Here is a 20,655-nt window from a genome sequence, read left to right on the forward strand (position 1 = left end):
TACTGCCTTGTCCTTACGGAAATTGTCTTTGGTTTGGAGTTAGCAAAAGCACAAACAGATCTGGGATCAGGCTAACAAAATATTTCATAAACTGTTTAACATTGTTATCGTCATTACATCAATATTTGGCCCTTTGGGCTTGCTCACAGCGGCTGTCTGAAGTGGCACCCTATACAGTGCATAGGGAATACACTGCCAATTCTGACATTCCAATCTCTGACCCAACACACAACATATCAGTCTCAAATGATGCCCTATTCCCCTACGCAGTGCGCCCTATTCCCCTACGCAGTGCGCCCTATTCCCCTACGCAGTGCGCCCTATTCCCCTACGCAGTGCACCCTATCCCCCTACGCAGTGCGCCCTATTCCCCTACGCAGTGCGCCCTATTCCCCTACGCAGTGCGCCCTATCCCCCTACGCAGTGCGCCCTATCCCCCTACGCAGTGCGCCCTATCCCCCTACGCAGTGCGCCCTATCCCCCTACGCAGTGCGCCCTATCCCCCTACGCAGTGCGCCCTATCCCCCTACGCAGTGCGCCCTATCCCCCTACGCAGTGCCCCCTATCCCCCTACGCAGTGCCCCCTATCCCCCTACGCAGTGCCCCCTATTCCCCTACGCAGTGCCCCCTATTCCCCTACGCAGTGCGCCCTATCCCCCTACGCAGTGCGCCCTATCCCCCTACGCAGTGCCCCCTATTCCCCTACGCAGTGCGCCCTATCCCCCTACGCAGTGCGCCCTATCCCCCTACGCAGTGCGCCCTATCCCCCTACGCAGTGCGCCCTATCCCCCTACGCAGTGCGCCCTATCCCCCTACGCAGTGCGCCCTATCCCCCTACGCAGTGCGCCCTATCCCCCTACGCAGTGCGCCCTATCCCCCTACGCAGTGCACCCTATCCCCCTACGCAGTGCACCCTATCCCCCTACGCAGTGCACCCTATCCCCCTACGCAGTGCACCCTATCCCCCTACGCAGTGCACCCTATCCCCCTACGCAGTGCGCCCTATCCCCCTACGCAGTGCGCCCTATCCCCCTACGCAGTGCACCCTATTCCCCTACGCAGTGCACCCTATCCCCCTACGCAGTGCACCCTATCCCCCTACGACCCTATCCCCCTACGCAGTGCACCCTATCCCCCTACGCAGTGCACCCTATCCCCCTACGTTGGTGTGTTAGCCTGTAGCGTCCGTGCTGAAGAACACCGGAGGTAGTGATGACCAAGCCTTCAGAGAGGTTTCTTTCATTACAGACTTCAGCCTGTGATCTGTGAACAGAGTGAGGGAGGGATGGATAGAAAGATGGATGACTCGTCTCTGTTCCCATCCTCCTCTACCATGGAGGTGTTGTTACCACAAGGAGGGTGAGAGACAGGCCTCTCCCCTCCACTAGTCTCTGTTCCCATCCTCCTCTACCATGGAGGTGTTGTTACCACAAGGAGGGTGAGAGACAGGCCTCTCCCCTCCACTAGTCTCTGTTCCCATCCTCCTCTACCATGGAGGTGTTGTTACCACAAGGAGGGTGAGAGACAGGCCTCTCCCCTCCACTAGTCTCTGTTCCCATCCTCCTCTACCATGGAGGTGTTGTTACCACAAGGAGGGTGAGAGACAGGCCTCTCCCCTCCACTAGTCTCTGTTCCCATCCTCCTCTACCATGGAGGTGTTGTTACCACAAGGAGGGTGAGAGACAGGCCTCTCCCCTCCACTAGTCTCTGTTCCCATCCTCCTCTACCATGGAGGTGTTGTTACCACAAGGAGGGTGAGAGACAGGCCTCTCCCCTCCACTAGTCTCTGTTCCCATCCTCCTCTACCATGGAGGTGTTGTTACTACAAGGAGGGTGAGAGACAGGCCTCTCCCCTCCACTAGTCTCTGTTCCCATCCTCCTCTACCATGGAGGTGTTGTTACCACAAGGAGGGTGAGAGACAGGCCTCTCCCCTCCACTAGTCTCTGTTCCCATCCCCCTCTACCATGGAGGTGTTGTTACCACAAGGAGGGTGAGAGACAGGCCTCTCCCCTCCACTAGTCTCTGTTCCCATCCCCCTCTACCATGGAGGTGTTGTTACCACAAGGAGGGTGAGAGACAGGCCTCTCCCCTCTACTAGTCTCTGTTCCCATCCTCCTCTACCATGGGGTTGTTGTTACTACAAGGAGGGTGAGAGACAGGCCTCTCCCCTCCACTAGTCTCTGTTCCCATCCTCCTCTACCATGGAGGTGTTGTTACTACAAGGAGGGTGAGAGACAGGCCTCTCCCCTCCACTAGTCTCTGTTCCCATCCTCCTCTACCATGGAGGTGTTGTTACCACAAGGAGGGTGAGAGACAGGCCTCTCCCCTCCACTAGTCTCTGTTCCCATCCTCCTCTACCATGGAGGTGTTGTTACTACAAGGAGGGTGAGAGACAGGCCTCTCCCCTCTACTCGTCTCTGTTCCCATCCCCCTCTACCATGGAGTATCTCTCACAGGGGTTAATGTTACACCATGCAGAGGGCAGAGAGACGGGACAGGAGAACGCACAGGGAACGGTTTCCATGACGTTACGCTCCAGGAAGTTAAACACGGGGTTCCACCAGGTCCTTGACAGGTAGTTGTTAGATGCCCCACGTAGAGCCTGAACACAAAATGTAAAGATAGTTTATTATATTTTCTAAACCAAAGAAGAAGTATACAGATTGAGAGGTTTTTCTTTTCAAAAAGGACTCGTGTAATAAAATCCATTGGATTTCTAGAGACAGACGTGAATCACAAAGCTCAGAGTTAATCAGCATGAACTAAAGAGAACATCTCCAATCAGTTGAGGCTGTAGTGTGACGTAACTATCCAGACACACAGCAACCATCATGTCAATACTATATATATATATATATATATATACACACATAGCCCACAGCAACCATCATGTCTAGACACCCAGGTAGGATAAATATATATATAGAGCAACCATCATGTCAATACTACATATCTAGATGATGGTTGCTGGGGGCTGTGTGTATTTATCCTACCTGTGTGTGTGTGTGTGTGTATATATCCTACGTATATATATATATATATCTATATCTCTATCTATCTACATCCTACCTGTGTGTTGGCCATGGTGTGATACCACCAGAAGAGTATATATCCTACCTGTGTGTTGGCCATGGTGTGATACCACCAGAAGAGTATATATCCTACCTGTGTGTTGGCCATGGTGTGATACCACCAGAAGAGTATATATCCTACCTGTGTGTTGGCCATGGTGTGATACCACCAGAAGAGTATATATCCTACCTGTGTGTTGGCCATGGTGTGATACCACCAGAAGAGTATATATCCTACCTGTGTGTTGGCCATGGTGTGATACCACCAGAAGAGTATATATCCTACCTGTGTGTTGGCCATGGTGTGATACCACCAGAAGAGTATATATCCTACCTGTGTGTTGGCCATGGTGTGATACCACCAGAAGAGTATATATCCTACCTGTGTGTTGGCCATGGTGTGATACCACCAGAAGAGTATATATCCTACCTGTGTGTTGGCCATGGTGTGATACCACCAGAAGAGTATATATCCTACCTGTGTGTTGGCCATGGTGTGATACCACCAGAAGAGTATATATCCTACCTGTGTGTTGGCCATGGTGTGATACCACCAGAAGAGTATATATCCTACCTGTGTGTTGGCCATGGTGTGATACCACCAGAAGAGTATATATCCTACCTGTGTGTTGGCCATGGTGTGATACCACCAGAAGAGTATATATCCTACCTGTGTGTTGGCCATGGTGTGATACCACCAGAAGAGTATATATCCTACCTGTGTGTTGGCCATGGTGTGATACCACCAGAAGAGTATATATCCTACCTGTGTGTTGGCCATGGTGTGATACCACCAGAAGAGTATATATCCTACCTGTGTGTTGGCCATGGTGTGATACCACCAGAAGAGGCGTGATGTAATAAAGTAGGCGAAGACAACATCAATGCTGTAATGCTCATGACCAATCAGGATACAGACCACGCCCACAGCACTTAGCAACCAGCACAACCACACGTACCACCACATCTTCTTGGGGGAGTCTGAGGAGGTAAACAAATAAACATAGTTACAACACAACCTCACGTGTCAATTGTTTTTGCCCCTATTTTCCAGATTTAGTCAAAAAAATATCCCATTTCCCAATTCGAAATACATTTATCAGAGCCTCACAGGACTGGTAAATATACTACATTACCAAAAGTATGTGGACACCTGCTATTATCTAACATTAGGTAGAAACACTACATGACCAAAAGTATGTGGACACCTGCTATTATCTAACATTAGGTAGAAAAACTACATGACCAAAAGTATGTGGACACCTGCTATTATCTAACATTAGGTAGAAACACGACATGACCAAAAGTATGTGGACACCTGCTATTATCTAACATTAGGTAGAAACACTACATGACCAAAAGTATGTGGACACCTGCTATTATCTAACATTAGGTAGATACACTACATGACCAAAAGTATGTGGACACCTGCTATTATCTAACATTAGGTAGAAACACTACATGACCAAAAGTATGTGGACACCTGCTATTATCTAACATTAGGTAGAAACACTACATGACCAAAAGTATGTGGACACCTGCTATTATCTAACATTAGGTAGAAACACTACATGACCAAAAGTATGTGGACACCTGCTATTATCTAACATTAGGTAGAAACACTACATGACCAAAAGTATGTGGACACCTGCTATTATCTAACATTAGGTAGAAACACTACATGACCAAAAGTATGTGGACACCTGCTATTATCTAACATTAGGTAGAAACACTACATGACCAAAAGTATGTGGACACCTGCTATTATCTAACATTAGGTAGAAACACTACATGACCAAAAGTATGTGGACACCTGCTATTATCTAACATTAGGTAGAAACACTACATGACCAAAAGTATGTGGACACCTGCTATTATCTAACATTAGGTAGAAACACTACATGACCAAAAGTATGTGGACACCTGCTATTATCTAACATTAGGTAGAAACACTACATGACCAAAAGTATGTGGACACCTGCTATTATCTAACATTAGGTAGAAACACTACATGACCAAAAGTATGTGGACACCTGCTATTATCTAACATTAGGTAGAAAAACTACATGACCAAAAGTATGTGGACACCTGCTATTATCTAACATTAGGTAGATACACTACATGACCAAAAGTATGTGGACACCTGCTATTATCTAACATTAGGTAGATACAATACATGACCAAAAGTATGTGGACACCTGCTATTATCTAACATTAGGTAGATACACTACATGACCAAAAGTATGTGGACACCTGCTATTATCTAACATTAGGTAGATACACTACATGACCAAAAGTATGTGGACACCTGCTATTATCTAACATTAGGTAAATACACTACATGACCAAAAGTATGTGGACACCTGCTATTATCTAACATTAGGTAGAAAAACTACATGACCAAAAGTATGTGGACACCTGCTATTATCTAACATTAGGTAGAAACACTACATGACCTAAAGTATGTGGACACCTGCTATTATCTAACATTAGGTAGAAACACTACATGACCAAAAGTATGTGGACACCTGCTATTATCTAACATTAGGTAGAAACACTACATGACCAAAAGTATGTGGACACCTGCTATTATCTAACATTAGGTAGAAACACGACATGACCAAAAGTATGTGGACACCTGCTATTATCTAACATTAGGTAGAAACACTACATGACCAAAAGTATGTGGACACCTGCTATTATCTAACATTAGGTAGAAACACTACATGACCAAAAGTATGTGGACACCTGCTATTATCTAACATTAGGTAGAAACACTACATGACCAAAAGTATGTGGACACCTGCTATTATCTAACATTAGGTAGAAACACTACATGACCAAAAGTATGTGGACACCTGCTATTATCTAACATTAGGTAGAAACACTACATGACCAAAAGTATGTGGACACCTGCTATTATCTAACATTAGGTAGAAACACGACATGACCAAAAGTATGTGGACACCTGCTATTATCTAACATTAGGTAGAAACACTACATGACCAAAAGTATGTGGACACCTGCTATTATCTAACATTAGGTAGAAACACTACATGACCAAAAGTATGTGGACACCTGCTATTATCTAACATTAGGTAGAAGCACTACATGACCAAAAGTATGTGGACACCTGCTATTATCTAACATTAGGTAGAAACACTACATGACCAAAAGTATGTGGACACCTGCTATTATCTAACATTAGGTAGAAACACTACATGACCAAAAGTATGTGGACACCTGCTCGTCGAACATCTCATTCCAAAATCATGGGCATTAATATGGAGTTGGTCCCCCTTTGCTGCTGTAACAGCCTCCACTCTTCTGGGAAGGCTTTCCACTAGATGATGGAACATTGTTGAGGGGACTTGCTTCCATTCAGCCACAAGAGCAGTAGTGAGGTCGGACACTGATGTTGGGCGATTAGTCCTGGCTCGCAGTCTGCATCCCAATTCATCCCAAAGGTGTTCGATTGGTTGAAGTCAGGGCTCTGTGCAGACCAATCAAGTTCTTCCACACCAATCTCAACAAACCATTTCTGTATGGACCTGGCTTTGTGCACAGGGGCATTGTCATGCTGAAACAGGAAAGAGCCTTCCCCAAACTGTTGCCACAAAGTAGGAATCATCTAGAATGGTCCCAGGTTAGAGAGGCTACAGCCCCCCGACCCAGTCCCAGGTTAGAGAGGCTACAGCCCCCCGACCCAGTCCCAGGTTAGAGAGGCTACAGCCCCCCGACCCAGTCCCAGGTTAGAGAGGCTACAGCCCCCCGACCCGGTCCCAGGTTAGAGAGGCCCATGCCCCCCGACCCAGTCCCAGGTTAGAGAGGCTACAGCCCCCCGACCCAGTCCCAGGTTAGAGAGGCTACAGCCCCCCGACCCGGTCCCAGGTTAGAGAGGCCACAGTCCCCCGACCCGGTCCCAGGTTAGAGAGGCCCCTGCCCCCCGACCCGGTCCCAGGTTAGAGAGGCCCATGCCCCCCGACCCGGTCCCAGGTTAGAGAGGCCCCTGCCCCCCGACCCGGTCCCAGGTTAGAGAGGCCCCGGCCCCCCGACCCGGTCCCAGGTTAGAGAGGCTACAGCCCCCCGACCCGGTCCCAGGTTAGAGAGGCCGCGGTACCCCGACCCGGTCCCAGGTTAGAGAGGCCACTGTCCCCCCGACCCGGTCCCCAGGTTAGAGAGGCCACAGTCCCCCGACCCGGTCCCAGGTTAGAGAGGCCACAGTCCCCCCGACCCGGTCCCAGGTTAGAGAGGCCACAGTCCCCCGACCCGGTCCCAGGTTAGAGAGGCCTACAGTCCCCCGACCCGGTCCCAGGTTAGAGAGGCCACAGTCCTGACCCGGTCCCAGGTTAGAGAGGCCACAGTCCCCCGACCCGGTCCCGAGAGTTAGAGAGGCCACAGTCCCCCGACCCGGTCCCAGGTTAGAGAGGCCACAGTCCCCCGACCCGGTCCCAGGTTAGAGAGGCCACAGTCCCCCGACCCGGTCCCAGGTTAGAGAGGCCACAGTCCCCCCGACCCGGTCCCAGGTTAGAGAGGCCACAGTCCCCCGACCCGGTCCCAGGTTAGAGAGGCCACAGTCCCCCGACCCGGTCCCAGGTTAGGGAGGCCACAGTCCCCCGACCCGGTCCCAGGTTAGAGAGGCCACAGTCCCCCGACCCGGTCCCAGGTTAGAGAGGCCACAGTCCCCCGACCCGGTCCCAGGTTAGAGAGGCCACAGTCCCCCGACCCGGTCCCAGGTTAGAGAGGCCACAGTCCCCCCGACCCGGTCCCAGGTTAGAGAGGCCACAGTCCCCCGACCCGGTCCCAGGTTAGAGAGGCACAGTCCCCCGACCCGGTCCCAGTTAGAGAGGCCACAGTCCCGACCCGGTCCCAGGTTAGAGAGGCCACAGTCCCCCGACCCGGTCCCAGGTTAGAGAGGCCACAGTCCCCCGACCCGGTCCCAGGTTAGAGAGGCCACAGTCCCCCGACCCGGTCCCAGGTTAGAGAGGCCACAGTCCCCCGACCCGGTCCCAGGTTAGAGAGGCCACAGTCCCCCGACCCGGTCCCAGGTTAGAGAGGCCACAGTCCCCCGACCCGGTCCCAGGTTAGAGAGGCCACAGTCCCCCGACCCGGTCCCAGGTTAGAGAGGCCACAGTCCCCCGACCCGGTCCCAGGTTAGAGAGGCCACAGTCCCCCGACCCGGTCCCAGGTTAGAGAGGCCACAGTCCCCCGACCCGGTCCCAGGTTAGAGAGGCCACAGTCCCCCGACCCGGTCCCAGGTTAGAGAGGCCACAGTCCCCCGACCCGGTCCCAGGTTAGAGAGGCCACAGTCCCCCGACCCGGTCCCAGGTTAGAGAGGCCACAGTCCCCCGACCCGGTCCCAGGTTAGAGAGGCCACAGTCCCCCGACCCGGTCCCAGGTTAGAGAGGCCACAGTCCCCCGACCCGGTCCCAGGTTAGAGAGGCCGACAGTCCCCCCGACCCGGTCCCAGGTTAGAGAGGCCGCAGTCCCCCGACCCGGTCCCAGGTTAGAGAGGCCACAGTCCCCCCGACCCGGTCCCAGGTTAGAGAGGCCACAGTCCCCCCGACCCGGTCCCAGGTTAGAGAGGCCACAGTCCCCCGACCCGGTCCCAGGTTAGAGAGGCCACAGTCCCCCGACCCGGTCCCAGGTTAGAGAGGCCACAGTCCCCCGACCCGGTCCCAGGTTAGAGAGGCCACAGTCCCCCGACCCGGTCCCAGGTTAGAGAGGCCACAGTCCCCCGACCCGGTCCCAGGTTAGAGAGGCCACAGTCCCCCGACCCGGTCCCAGGTTAGAGAGGCCACAGTCCCCCGACCCGGTCCCAGGTTAGAGAGGCCACAGTCCCCCGACCCGGTCCCAGGTTAGAGAGGCCACAGTCCCCCGACCCGGTCCCAGGTTAGAGAGGCCACAGTCCCCCGACCCGGTCCCAGGTTAGAGAGGCCACAGTCCCCACTAGAGGGGTGACCTCCTTTCTGTAACACTTCTCTATTTCCTTATTAAATAAGAATCTCAGTATTTACACCGAATAAACAGGTGAGGGCTACAGAGCGTGTGTGTGTGTGTATGTGTATGTGTGTGTGTGTGTGTGTGTACACGTACACTCTTGGATAAACAGGTATGCCAGTGTGAGGGTTACAGTGTGTCCACTGTAGAGGAAGTCTCCACACATGAGATGCCCCCCGGTGATTGACAGGCCTCCTCCACTAATCAGACCCAGAATACGCCACACCATCCCTTCAGAGTCTCCATAAAGCTAGAAAGGGGGGGGGGAGAGAGGTTTAGTTAACAATGGACTGATCCTGGATTAATTAACATACTGCAATGGATTGATCCTGGATTATTAAACATACTGCAATGGACTGATCCTGGATTATTAAACATACTGCAATGGATTGATCCTGGATTATTAAACATACTGCAATAGACTGATCCTGGATTATTAAACATACTGCAATGGACTGATCCTGGATTATTAAACATACTGCAATGGATTGATCCTGGATTATTTAACATACTGCAATGGACTGATCCTGGATTATTAAACATACTGCAATGGACTGATCCTGGATTAATTAACATACTGCAATGGACTGATCCTGGATTAATTAACATACTGCAATGGATTGATCCTGGATTATTTAACATACTGCAATGGATTGATCCTGGATTATTTAACATACTGCAATGGACTGATCCTGGATTATTTAACATAGTGCAATGGACTGATCCTGGATTAATTAACATACTGCAATGGACTGATCCTGGATTAATTAACATACTGCAATGGACTGATCCTGGATTAATTAACATACTGCAATGGACTGATCCTGGATTATTCTATGCATAATTTCTGTTGATGCTATGCATTGGCCAATAGAGCCCCACAGTGGAGGTGTCATAATACCCATAAAACCTAGCGGTCAAACAGGGAAATGGTTCCAATAGTTTTTCCTCCATAGATTTTTCCCCCCATAGGGGATTTTTAGAAACACTTAAAATAAGGGCTGTGTTTCATGTAGGCTTAACCCTGACGTGGCATTTTGATAACCATGCAAATCTCTCTATAACAAGGTGACTATTTCCCTGTTTGACCGCTAGGCTTTATGGGTATCATGACTCATCATGTGGTATTCAATGAGAGGCTTTGAAGCTACCGGTCGGCCAAATTGGCCCTACCTAGTAGGAGCAGTCTTCCATAGGAATGAATGGAATTCTACAGGATTTCAGTTAAAACTTTCATGGACGACATTAAAATGTATTTTATTATTATTTGTTGTTGTGGGAACAGTAACATTAGTGCTTTCTAAAATTAAAGGAAAAAGTTTTCATATATATATATATATATATATATATATATATATATATATATATATATATATATATATATATATATATATATATATATATATATATATATATATATATATATATATATATGAAAACTTTTTCCTTTAATTTTCAGTCCATGGGACCAACACTTTACATGTTACGTTTATATTTTTGTTTAGTGTGTATATGTCTACATTTTGTTTTAGTCACATGTTCTATTCCAGACACCTTAATGCTTCTAAATTAGATTGTGAGATAAACATATATATATATATATATATATATATATATAAAAATAAATAAATATATATATAAATAAATAAATATATATATATATCTCACAATCTAATTTAGAAGCATTAAGGTGTCTGGAATAGAACATGTGACTAAAACAAAATGTAGACATATACACACTAAACAAAAATATAAACGTAACATGTAAAGTGTTGGTCCCATGTTTCATGAGAAATAAAAGATCCCAGAAATGTTCCCATATGCGCAAAAAGCTTATTTCTCTCAAATTTTGTGCACAATTTTGTTTACATCGCTGTTAGTGAGCATTTCTCCTTTGTCAAGATAATCCATCCACCTGACAGGTGTGGCATAATCAAGAAGCTGATTAAACAGCATGACCATTACACAGGTCCCATGTCGCAAGGATCTGTACACAATTCCTGGAAGCTGAAAAAGCTGAAAATGTCCCAGTTCTTCCATGGCCTGTATCCTCACCAGACATGTCACCCGTTGAGCATGTTTGGGATGCTCTGGATTGACGTGTACAACAGCGTGTTCCAGTTCCTCACCAATATCCAGCAACTTCACACAGCCATTGAAGAGGTGTGGGACAACATTCCACAGGCCACAATCAACAGCCTGATCAACTCTATGTGAAGGAGATGTGTAGCGCTGCATGAGGCAAATGGTCACACCAGATACTGACTGGTTTCCTGATCCACACCCCTACCTTTTTATTTTAGGTATCTGTGACCAACAGATTCATATCTGTATTCCCAGTCATGTGAAATCCATAGATAAGGATCTAATGAATTCTATTTAAATTGACTGATTTCCTTATATGACCTGTAACTCAAATCTTTGAAATTATTGCATGTTGACTTTATATATATTTTTTTGGGGGGGGGTTCAGTATAAATGCATTTCTGTAGATTCCCCAAAAAATATATTTTACAAAAATGGTGTGGAGTGCCAAGATGCAGACCCCTACATCAGTCATCTAGTCTCTATATGAATCATTGTGTACCTTGGGAGCGCAGGTGAAATGTCTGCCAGGTACAGGCAGCGTGGTGATATACATGGTGACACAACGGTACATGTACAACGTTCCAATCATGAAGAAACACCTTCGACCAATGATGGACCTGGAGGGGGAAGTTACCACAATTAGAACAGCACAGTCTAAACCAATAGTCTAAAAAATAAAAAACACAGTTAGGTCACAGTGGTTATAACAATGTATACAGACATAATATAACATTTAAAAAAAAAAATGTCTCTATTCCTTTGAAACTTTTGTGAGTGTAATGTTTACAGTCTATTGTTAATAAAAAAAAATAAAAAAATTAACTTGCTTTGTCAAATGTAAACATGTGTTTCCCGTACCAATAAAGTTCTTTGAATTGAAAGAAAGATAAGGATTTGAGAGAGAGAACAATAGAGAATGATGTACTTGTGTTTGAATTGAAAGAGAGAGAGAGAATCATGTACATGTGTTTGAGGAAGAGAGAGAGAGAATCATGTACTTGTGTTTGAGGAAGAGAGAGAGAGAACGATAGAGAATGATGTACTTGTGTTTGAGGAAGAGAGAGAGAGAACGATAGAGAATGATGTACTTGTGTTTGAATTGAAAGAGAGAGAACGATAGAGAATTATGTACTTGTGTTTGAATTGAAAGAGAGAGAACGATAGAGAATGATGTACTTGTGTTTGAATTGAAAGAGAGAGAACGATAGAGAATTATGTACTTGTGTTTGAATTGAAAGAGAGAGAACGATAGAGAATTATGTACTTGTGTTTGAATTGAAAGAGAGAGAACGATAGAGAATGATGTACTTGTGTTTGAATTGAAAGAGAGAGAACGATAGAAAATGATGTACTTGTTTGAATTGAAAGAGAGAGAACGATAGAGAATGATGTACTTGTGTTTGAATTGAAAGAGAGAGAGAGAATCATGTACATGTGTTTGAGGAAGAGAGAGAGAGAATCATGTACTTGTGTTTGAGGAAGAGAGAGAGAACGATAGAGAATGATGTACTTGTGTTTGAGGAAGAGAGAGAGAGAACGATAGAGAATGATGTACTTGTGTTTGAATTGAAAGAGAGAGAACGATAGAGAATGATGTACTTGTGTTTGAATTGAAAGAGAGAACGATAGAGAATTATGTACTTGTGTTTGAATTGAAAGAGAGAGAACAATAGAGAATTATGTACTTGTGTTTGAATTGAAAGAGAGAGAACGATAGAGAATGATGTACTTGTGTTTGAATTGAAAGAGAGAGAACGATAGAGAATTATGTACTTGTGTTTGAATTGAAAGAGAGAGAACGATAGAGAATGATGTACTTGTGTTTGAATTGAAAGAGAGAGAACGATAGAGAATTATGTACTTGTGTTTGAATTGAAAGAGAGAGAACGATAGAGAATTATGTACTTGTGTTTGAATTGAAAGAGAGAGAACGATAGAGAATTATGTACTTGTGTTTGAATTGAAAGAGAGAGAGAACGATAGAGAACGATAGAGAATGATGTACTTGTGTTTGAGGAAGAGAGAGAGAGAATCATGTACTTGTGTTTGAGGAAGAGAGAGAACGATAGAGAATGATGTACTTGTTTGAATTGAAAGAGAGAGAACGATAGAGAATGATGTACTTGTTTGAATTGAAAGAGAGAGAACGATAGAGAATGATGTACTTGTGTTTGAATTGAAAGAGAGAGAACGATAGAGAACGATAGAGAATGATGTACTTGTGTTTGAATTGAAAGAGAGAGAGAACGATAGAGAACGATAGAGAATGATGTACTTGTGTTTGTGGAAGAGAGAGAGAACGATAGAGAATGATGTACTTGTGTTTGAATTGAAAGAGAGAGAACGATAGAGAACGATAGAGAACGATAGAGAATGATGTACTTGTGTTTGAATTGAAAGAGAGAGAACGATAGAGAACGATAGAGAATGATAGAGAACGATAGAGAATGATGTACTTGTGTTTGAGGAAGAGCCACTGTATGAACCAAAGTCCCACCAACACCATCCCGTTGACTTCGGTTACCGTAAACGCCCACGGTACACGGTCCACATAGTCAAAGAACTTATCCGGTAACGGCGGACTGACCGATTTATCCGGTACCCGTTCGTGTACGACGGTGATGATGACGGTGGTCAGAATGAGGTTGAATAACGCGTACACAAACGCCACCCCTGTTTTCCACCATTCCCGCGGCAACCGGTTGCTACGGCCTTCCGGTACCGAAATCTTGATGTAGTCGCTGTGTTTCCGGAGACCGTTGCTAAGCGACCGAATCAGCCGGCTGGATTTGCTGCTAGCTCCGCCGCTAGTCCGTCGGTCGTCCTGGTTAAGCTTGGCGTTAGGGATGTGGTCCGTTATCGTTGATGAGGAAGGGTTGCCGTTGGGGACGATGTGAGGAGGTGGCGGCTGGGACTCCATTGTCACAGAGACCTCAAGGTGGTAGTGGCCTCTAGTTGGTTTCTCCTCATCTTCGTGCATCAGTTCTGGGGTGAATATTTTTGGAGACACTCAACCAGCCAATCAGCAGGCTCCAAACACGTCCTTTAACCAATCAGTAGTCTCCAACAAACAACAAAAAGTATAATCCAGAAACTTCCAGCAAGGTGTACCCCGACCTCCGATAATGTTTGGTGGGTTAGAGGTACCTGATCAATGTGATCAATAATCCTATCAGTTCTAGTCTGGTCAAATAAATCAGCTCTGAGGGTATCAACAAATGTCAAGAGAGCTTTGGAAAACACCTGGAAAAACACAAGAACACAGACATCAGAAACTGCCCAGGAGACTAGAACCTGTTTCTACCTGATCAAATAAAAAAAGGAAGTGAAATGTACAAAAGAGGAAGGAAGGGGTGAAAACCTGTTCCACAGGCAATAGCTAGCTAGCTCAGGAGGTTGGTGTCACCTTAATTAAATTGGAGAGGACAGGCTCGTGGTAATGGCTGGAGCGGAGTCAGTGGAATGGTACCAAATACATCAAACACGTGGTTTCCATGGTTTGATAACATTCCATTCCATTCATTCCGTTCCAGACGGTATTATGAGCTGTCCTCCCCTCAGTAGCCTCCACAGACAGACAGGCTGTGCTCTCAGAGCTCTCAGGGGCAGTTTCCCGGACACATTTATAAGCCTAGTTCTAGATTTGAAAGGCTTTCTTAATGTGCCCTATTTAAAATGCTTTTTTAGTCCAGGACTGGACTTTGATCTGTGTCTGGGGGGGAAACCCAGCCCTCAGTGGTCAGAGAGGACAGGCTGGTAACATGGTGTGTTCTCTTCTATCTGAACTCTCTGTACAGTCACACTCAGTCAACACAGGTGAGAAATGGTCCCTTCCTACTTGTAGGAATGTTGGTTTTGACTCAAGAGTAACCAGAGAGAGAAAGAACCACACCTTAAAAACTCTCACACACATTCCTCACTCTTTAAAACCACAGGTGATTTCACACACACACACACACACACACACCTCGGTGTGCTTTATTAGTGTTGTTGAAGCAGAACAATGAGGAGTTCAGACTGCTACAACAACTGGCAGGATGGAGGAGGGAGGGAGGAGGGAGGAACGGAGGGAGGAGAGGGGGATGGGGGGGAGGGAGGGAGGGGGAGGAGGGGGGAGGGGGAGGGAGGAGGGAGGGGGGAGGGAGGGAGGGAGGGAGGGAGGGAGGGAGGGAGGGAGGGAGGGAGGGAGGGAGGGAGGGAGGGAGGGAGGGAGGGGCAGAAGGGCTATTCAGAGAATGTGAATCACAATGCACTCATCTAAAACAATGACATTACCTAGGTAACTAAACAACACTGTTACGCAACACACACACAGTTGGAGAAAAGTATAGTGAGTGAGTGAGTGAGTGAGTGAGTGAGTGAGTGAGTGTACTCAAAAAGCTACAAATCATTTTTCTCCAGATCATATCTGGCCTGCATGTTAATGTGTGACTGACCCCCTCTAATCCACCCCCCCTCTTTCTCCCATTTTACTCTAATCTAAACCGTCTTTCTCCCATTTTACCCTAATCTAAACCGTCTTTCTCCCATTTTACTCTAATCTAAACCGTCTTTCTCCCATTTTACTCTAATCTAAACCGTCTTTCTCCCATTTTACTCTAATCTAAACCGTCTTTCTCCCATTTTACCCTAATCTAAACCGTCTTTCTCCCATTTTACTCTAATCTAAACCGTCTTTCTCCCATTTTACTCTAATCCACCCCCCGTCTTTCTCCCATTTTACTCTAATCTAAACCGTCTTTCTCCCATTTTACTCTAATCTAAACCGTCTTTCTCCCATTTTACTCTAATCTAAACCGTCTTTCTCCCATTTTACTCTAATCTAAACCGTCTTTCTCCCATTTTACTCTAATCTAAACCGTCTTTCTCCCATTTTACTCTAATCTAAACCGTCTTTCTCCCATTTTACCCTAATCTAAACCGTCTTTCTCCCATTTTACCCTAATCTAAACCGTCTTTCTCCCATTTTACCCTAATCTAAACCGTCTTTCTCCCATTTTACCCTAATCTAAACCGTCTTTCTCCCATTTTACCCTAATCTAAACCGTCTTTCTCCCATTTTACTCTAATCTAAACCGTCTTTCTCCCATTTTACTCTAATCTAAACCGTCTTTCTCCCATTTTACTCTAATCTAAACCGTCTTTCTCCCATTTTACTCTAATCTAAACCGTCTTTCTCCCATTTTACTCTAATCTAAACCGTCTTTCTCCCATTTTACTCTAATCTAAACCGTCTTTCTCCCATTTTACTCTAATCTAAACCGTCTTTCTCCCATTTTACTCTAATCTAAACCGTCTTTCTCCCATTTTACTCTAATCTAAACCGTCTTTCTCCCATTTTACTCTAATCTAAACCGTCTTTCTCCCATTTTACTCTAATCTAAACCGTCTTTCTCCCATTTTACTCTAATCTAAACCGTCTTTCTCCCATTTTACTCTAATCTAAACCGTCTTTCTCCCATTTTACTCTAATCTAAACCGTCTTTCTCCCATTTTACTCTAATATAAACCGTCTTTCTCCCATTTTACTCTAATCTAAACCGTCTTTCTCCCATTTTACTCTAATATAAACCGTCTTTCTCCCATTTTACTCTAATCTAAACCATCTTTCTCCCATTTTACTCTAATATAAACCGTCTTTCTCCCATTTTACTCTAATATAGGGTTGCAAAGGGTCGGAAACTTTCCAGTAAATTCATCAACAACAAAAAAAAGTTAGTTTATAACAGTGAACTTTTTTTTTGTGGGATACACATAAGGCAATTCTAGTTCTTGTGGCATATTTTGATTAAACTATCCCCAATTCAATGGCATTGCAACCCTCTACATGTACAGTATACTCTACCATCACATGTACAGCTGATATATGAAGCATGAATCAGTTCAATTAGACATTGAACATGGACCCTGTATGAATCCTGGATCTATAGCTGTCAAGACAGGTTTTAGTACAGAGATCTCAGAAAACGCAGTGTGACTACATAACGTTTTGTGTGTCTTTATGTTACGGGGTGAAAACTGTTTGTTTCCATGGGCAACGCAAATCCTAAATAATAAAAATGAACAACAGAGCGCTTCTAACTGAAAATCACCCGTCATTAACATGGTTCTTCAATAGTTATAATACTTGTTTGGATGCGCATTTGGTGTCGAGCGTGTTTAAATTACAGTGATATTGTCACACATCATCTGACCCAGGAAGGATTATTTTTTTTATTTTTATTTTTTTAAACTACAGTCAAGTGTGGAACAGCTGTTGTGATTGGGCATGAGATGCAACAACCGTGCTGGGGGGGGGAAATGAAATGGAGGTGTTGGAGAGGAATGTCCAGAATATTTTGGCGTCTCTTTCGTTATACAGACTCTGGATCCATGTTGGATCTAATATCCCTTGTGATATTGACCATCTGTTGTTGTCTGCTTGATTTACAGCATCAAGGTACATTTTTTTTTTAAACATTTTTTGTCATTTAGCAGACGCTCTTATCCAGAGCGACTTACAGTAGTGAATGCATACATTTCATACATTTTTTTTTCTTCTCCGTACTGGTCCCCAGTGGGAATCGAACCCACAACCCTGGTGTTGCAAACACCACGCTCTACCAAGTGAGCTACACGGGACCACGTATTTTCATATGGATTGGACACCAAGTCTACTGTCCAGATAGACAATTGCAGCAACACCAAAGGCTTTTCCTATGAATTATTCTGGATATTATCATAGCTGTGGAAAGTAAGAGTGCTGCAACACCCCCTGAAAAATCTGGGGGGAAAAAATTAAAAATGTTTTGAAAAAATATATATTTTTTTCCCTTCACAAAAGTAGTGCATCTAATGACAACATCTAATGCTGGCTTCGACTTGGCTTTCCATACAAATCCTATCATTAAAAAAAAAAGAAACCTGCTTTTTTGGTCACTTTGTGGTGAGAAAAACAGCGATGGTGAGATTAATGCTACCACTATTTATTTATTATGTGTTCCTGTGTTGGCCACATTGGATCCTTGGTGATGTTTCTGGAGCATATATATATATAGTCAGGCAATGTCCCCATTATTCCCTCATAGTTTAGAATGCAAGAACAATTAGAACGTCAACTAGAACGTCAATTAGAACGTCAACTAGAACGTCAAGGCCTAAAGAAGTATTCTTAACATGATAATGGCCTACTTTTTATTTGACACTTTTTGCATGTTTTTTTTTGGGGGGGGGAAGAGGTCTATTAGACCCTATACACAACACACACACACACACACACACACACACACACACACACACACACACACACACACACACACACACACACACACTTATAATTTATATAAGTGTATAACATTGAGGTCCTTGAAAATTACCATTAAGTGCTTGAAAAAGTACTTGAATTTGACTTGTCAATGCCTGTATGAACCCTGCTTATTAAAGGACGTATTGTACTAGATCTGTGTTGTAAAGGTGACGTTATGGGACAATTTGTATATATTTTCACTTTTGGTAAACATGTAGAACTGCATAAAAAAAAAAAAAAACATGTTTTGTTTTAAACCATTATTTGTTTTTTATTTTTTAAATACAATAAAAAAAACGTTGATCCCAATGTCACACATTGGCTCAAGTATTAATAGAAAGATCCATCTATACTAATAGAATCTGACACGGTAGTTCGAGGCCTGTGGAGGTCCGTTGCCGAGTTCAAAACAACTGGACACTCGGGAAAAATACAAAGTCAAATCATGACGTCAGTGATCTTCAGGTACGGAAGTCTAGAAAGAGGCCCGAGTTGGAATTCGGAGTTGGATGACCATTCAAATCGATTTTTTTCCCCCCAATCGGAGCCCCTTTTTCTCCCCCCTCTGAGTTCCCAGTTGTTTTGAACGCTCGGAAGACGGAGATTACCGAGTTCCGGGTTGTATTGAACGCGACATCATTCACAAGCCACAGTGAAAGCGGTAGGACAGGAGAGGAGAGAGGGGTGTAAAATCATTACGGAAACCGGTTACAGTTTAATTAAGAAGCAAAACAAAGCAAAACCAGACTTTCTATTGGACACATTCAGCTAGGTCCCTCCCCGTGGCGTAATGGAATACTACTCACAGTAAACTACCCTTCCCTTTCTCACCGCCATCACCACCACAACATGAGGGTATATAGAACAAATATCATATTTTTCACCGGGCGATAATAACATGAAGGATTTAAGTAGGTGAAATAGAAATTAGGAGTCCTCTGTGTTTAAGTACTGGAAATAGTTAGGTCTTTAATATCTGAATATTCGACCACAAAGCCAGTCAGAAGCAATTCACCTGTTGAAAGGTGAGCTATGGCTACCGACAACACCTTCTCTAAACTCTTAAAACTTTTTACCTGCGCTCTTAGGGAAATGAAAATAACAAACGTTCTCAAATTAGGCTAATTAAACAATGTATCCCCGGCAAAAAAAACAAAAAAAACCAGCTTACCTCTCTGTTCAGTAACGTCAAAGTTGGAAAGAAATGTGTAACCTTTTTAGTGTTGCTCCTCTGGGTTGAGTTGTCTTCTCTACCTTGGGTGTGTAAATCACAACTCCCCTCCTGCCAGACAAGACACGCCCCCTTCTGCAAAACACGCCCCTATAGCTGCCTATTACAGCTCAGCAATTATCACCACAGTAACAGTGGATGTACATTTCTATATATATATATATATATATTTTTTTTATAATAATAATAATTTAATAGCGCAATTTCATATAAAAAGGTGTCGATTATATTTAAAGGTCTTTAAAAAAAATGTAAATCTTCAGACAGAAAACAGGTTCTCGCTGTCCAAATAAGGCACACCAAGGCCACTCCCCCCGGCAGTGAGTCACTTCTCGCAAAACTATCCGCCCGTTCCAGAACGGTTGTTAAAGCTCGAGCTCAAATGACTCACCGTCCCCAGCCGTCATCACGAGGGACTGTCTTGTCCATGACTCCGCAGGGGCATAACACAAGTAATTCAGAGCAGCTGTTTAGTTAACGTTTCACCTCCGCTCTCTAATTTACTTTTAAGATGAGGCTACCCCGTGACTGACTGGACAACACCACGAGTCCAAATGGAACCCTATTCCCTATATATAGTGCACTAATTCTGACCGGAGCACTTTGGCACCCTATTCTCTATATAGTGCACTAATTCTGACGGGAGCCCTTTGGCACCCTATTCCCTATATTTTTTAAATATTATTTTTTAACATTTTAGTCATTTAGCAGACGCTCTTATCCAGAGCGACTTACAGTAGTGGCGTGATGTTTTGATAACCATGTAAAATCATGGGAGTAAATAGAGCCGAATATATTGATAAAAGTCACCCTGTCCAAAGATATTTACATGGTTATGAAAAAGTCACGTCAGGGTAAACCTACACAAAACTCAGCCCTTATTTTAACTGTTTAAAAAAAAATCCCTATGGAAAAAATGAATGGAGGAGTAAGGCTTGGAAACATTTCCTTGTTTGACCTTTAGGGGGCTCTGTACAGT

General features: G+C 44.8%; 1 protein-coding gene across 2 annotated transcripts; it reads right to left on the reverse strand.

Annotated features, from left to right (window-relative positions):
- Window positions 1–992: 992 nt before the first annotated feature.
- LOC106578226 (phosphatidylcholine:ceramide cholinephosphotransferase 2) lies at window positions 993–19,719 on the reverse strand. Of its 2 annotated transcripts, none has more exons than XM_082971744.1 (6): window positions 19,617–19,719; window positions 13,617–14,403; window positions 11,660–11,777; window positions 9,169–9,322; window positions 3,071–4,053; window positions 993–2,603 (listed from the first exon to the last, which is right to left on the reverse strand). In XM_082971744.1, the coding sequence occupies exons 2-6, from the start codon at window positions 14,138–14,140 to the stop codon at window positions 2,409–2,411; spliced, it is 1,974 nt and encodes a 657-aa protein (XP_082827870.1). In that variant the 5' UTR covers window positions 14,141–14,403; window positions 19,617–19,719; the 3' UTR covers window positions 993–2,408. The 2 variants fall into 2 exon arrangements, with proteins under 2 accessions (XP_082827870.1, XP_014012352.1); XM_014156877.3 differs by having other exon boundaries at window positions 1,001–2,603; window positions 3,887–4,053.
- Between the last annotated feature and the right edge of the window lie 936 nt (window positions 19,720–20,655).

This window comes from Salmo salar, unplaced genomic scaffold, assembly GCF_965601325.2.
Source record: "Salmo salar unplaced genomic scaffold, fSalSal1 ptg000412l, whole genome shotgun sequence".
NCBI classification, from domain to species: domain Eukaryota; kingdom Metazoa; phylum Chordata; class Actinopteri; order Salmoniformes; family Salmonidae; genus Salmo; species Salmo salar.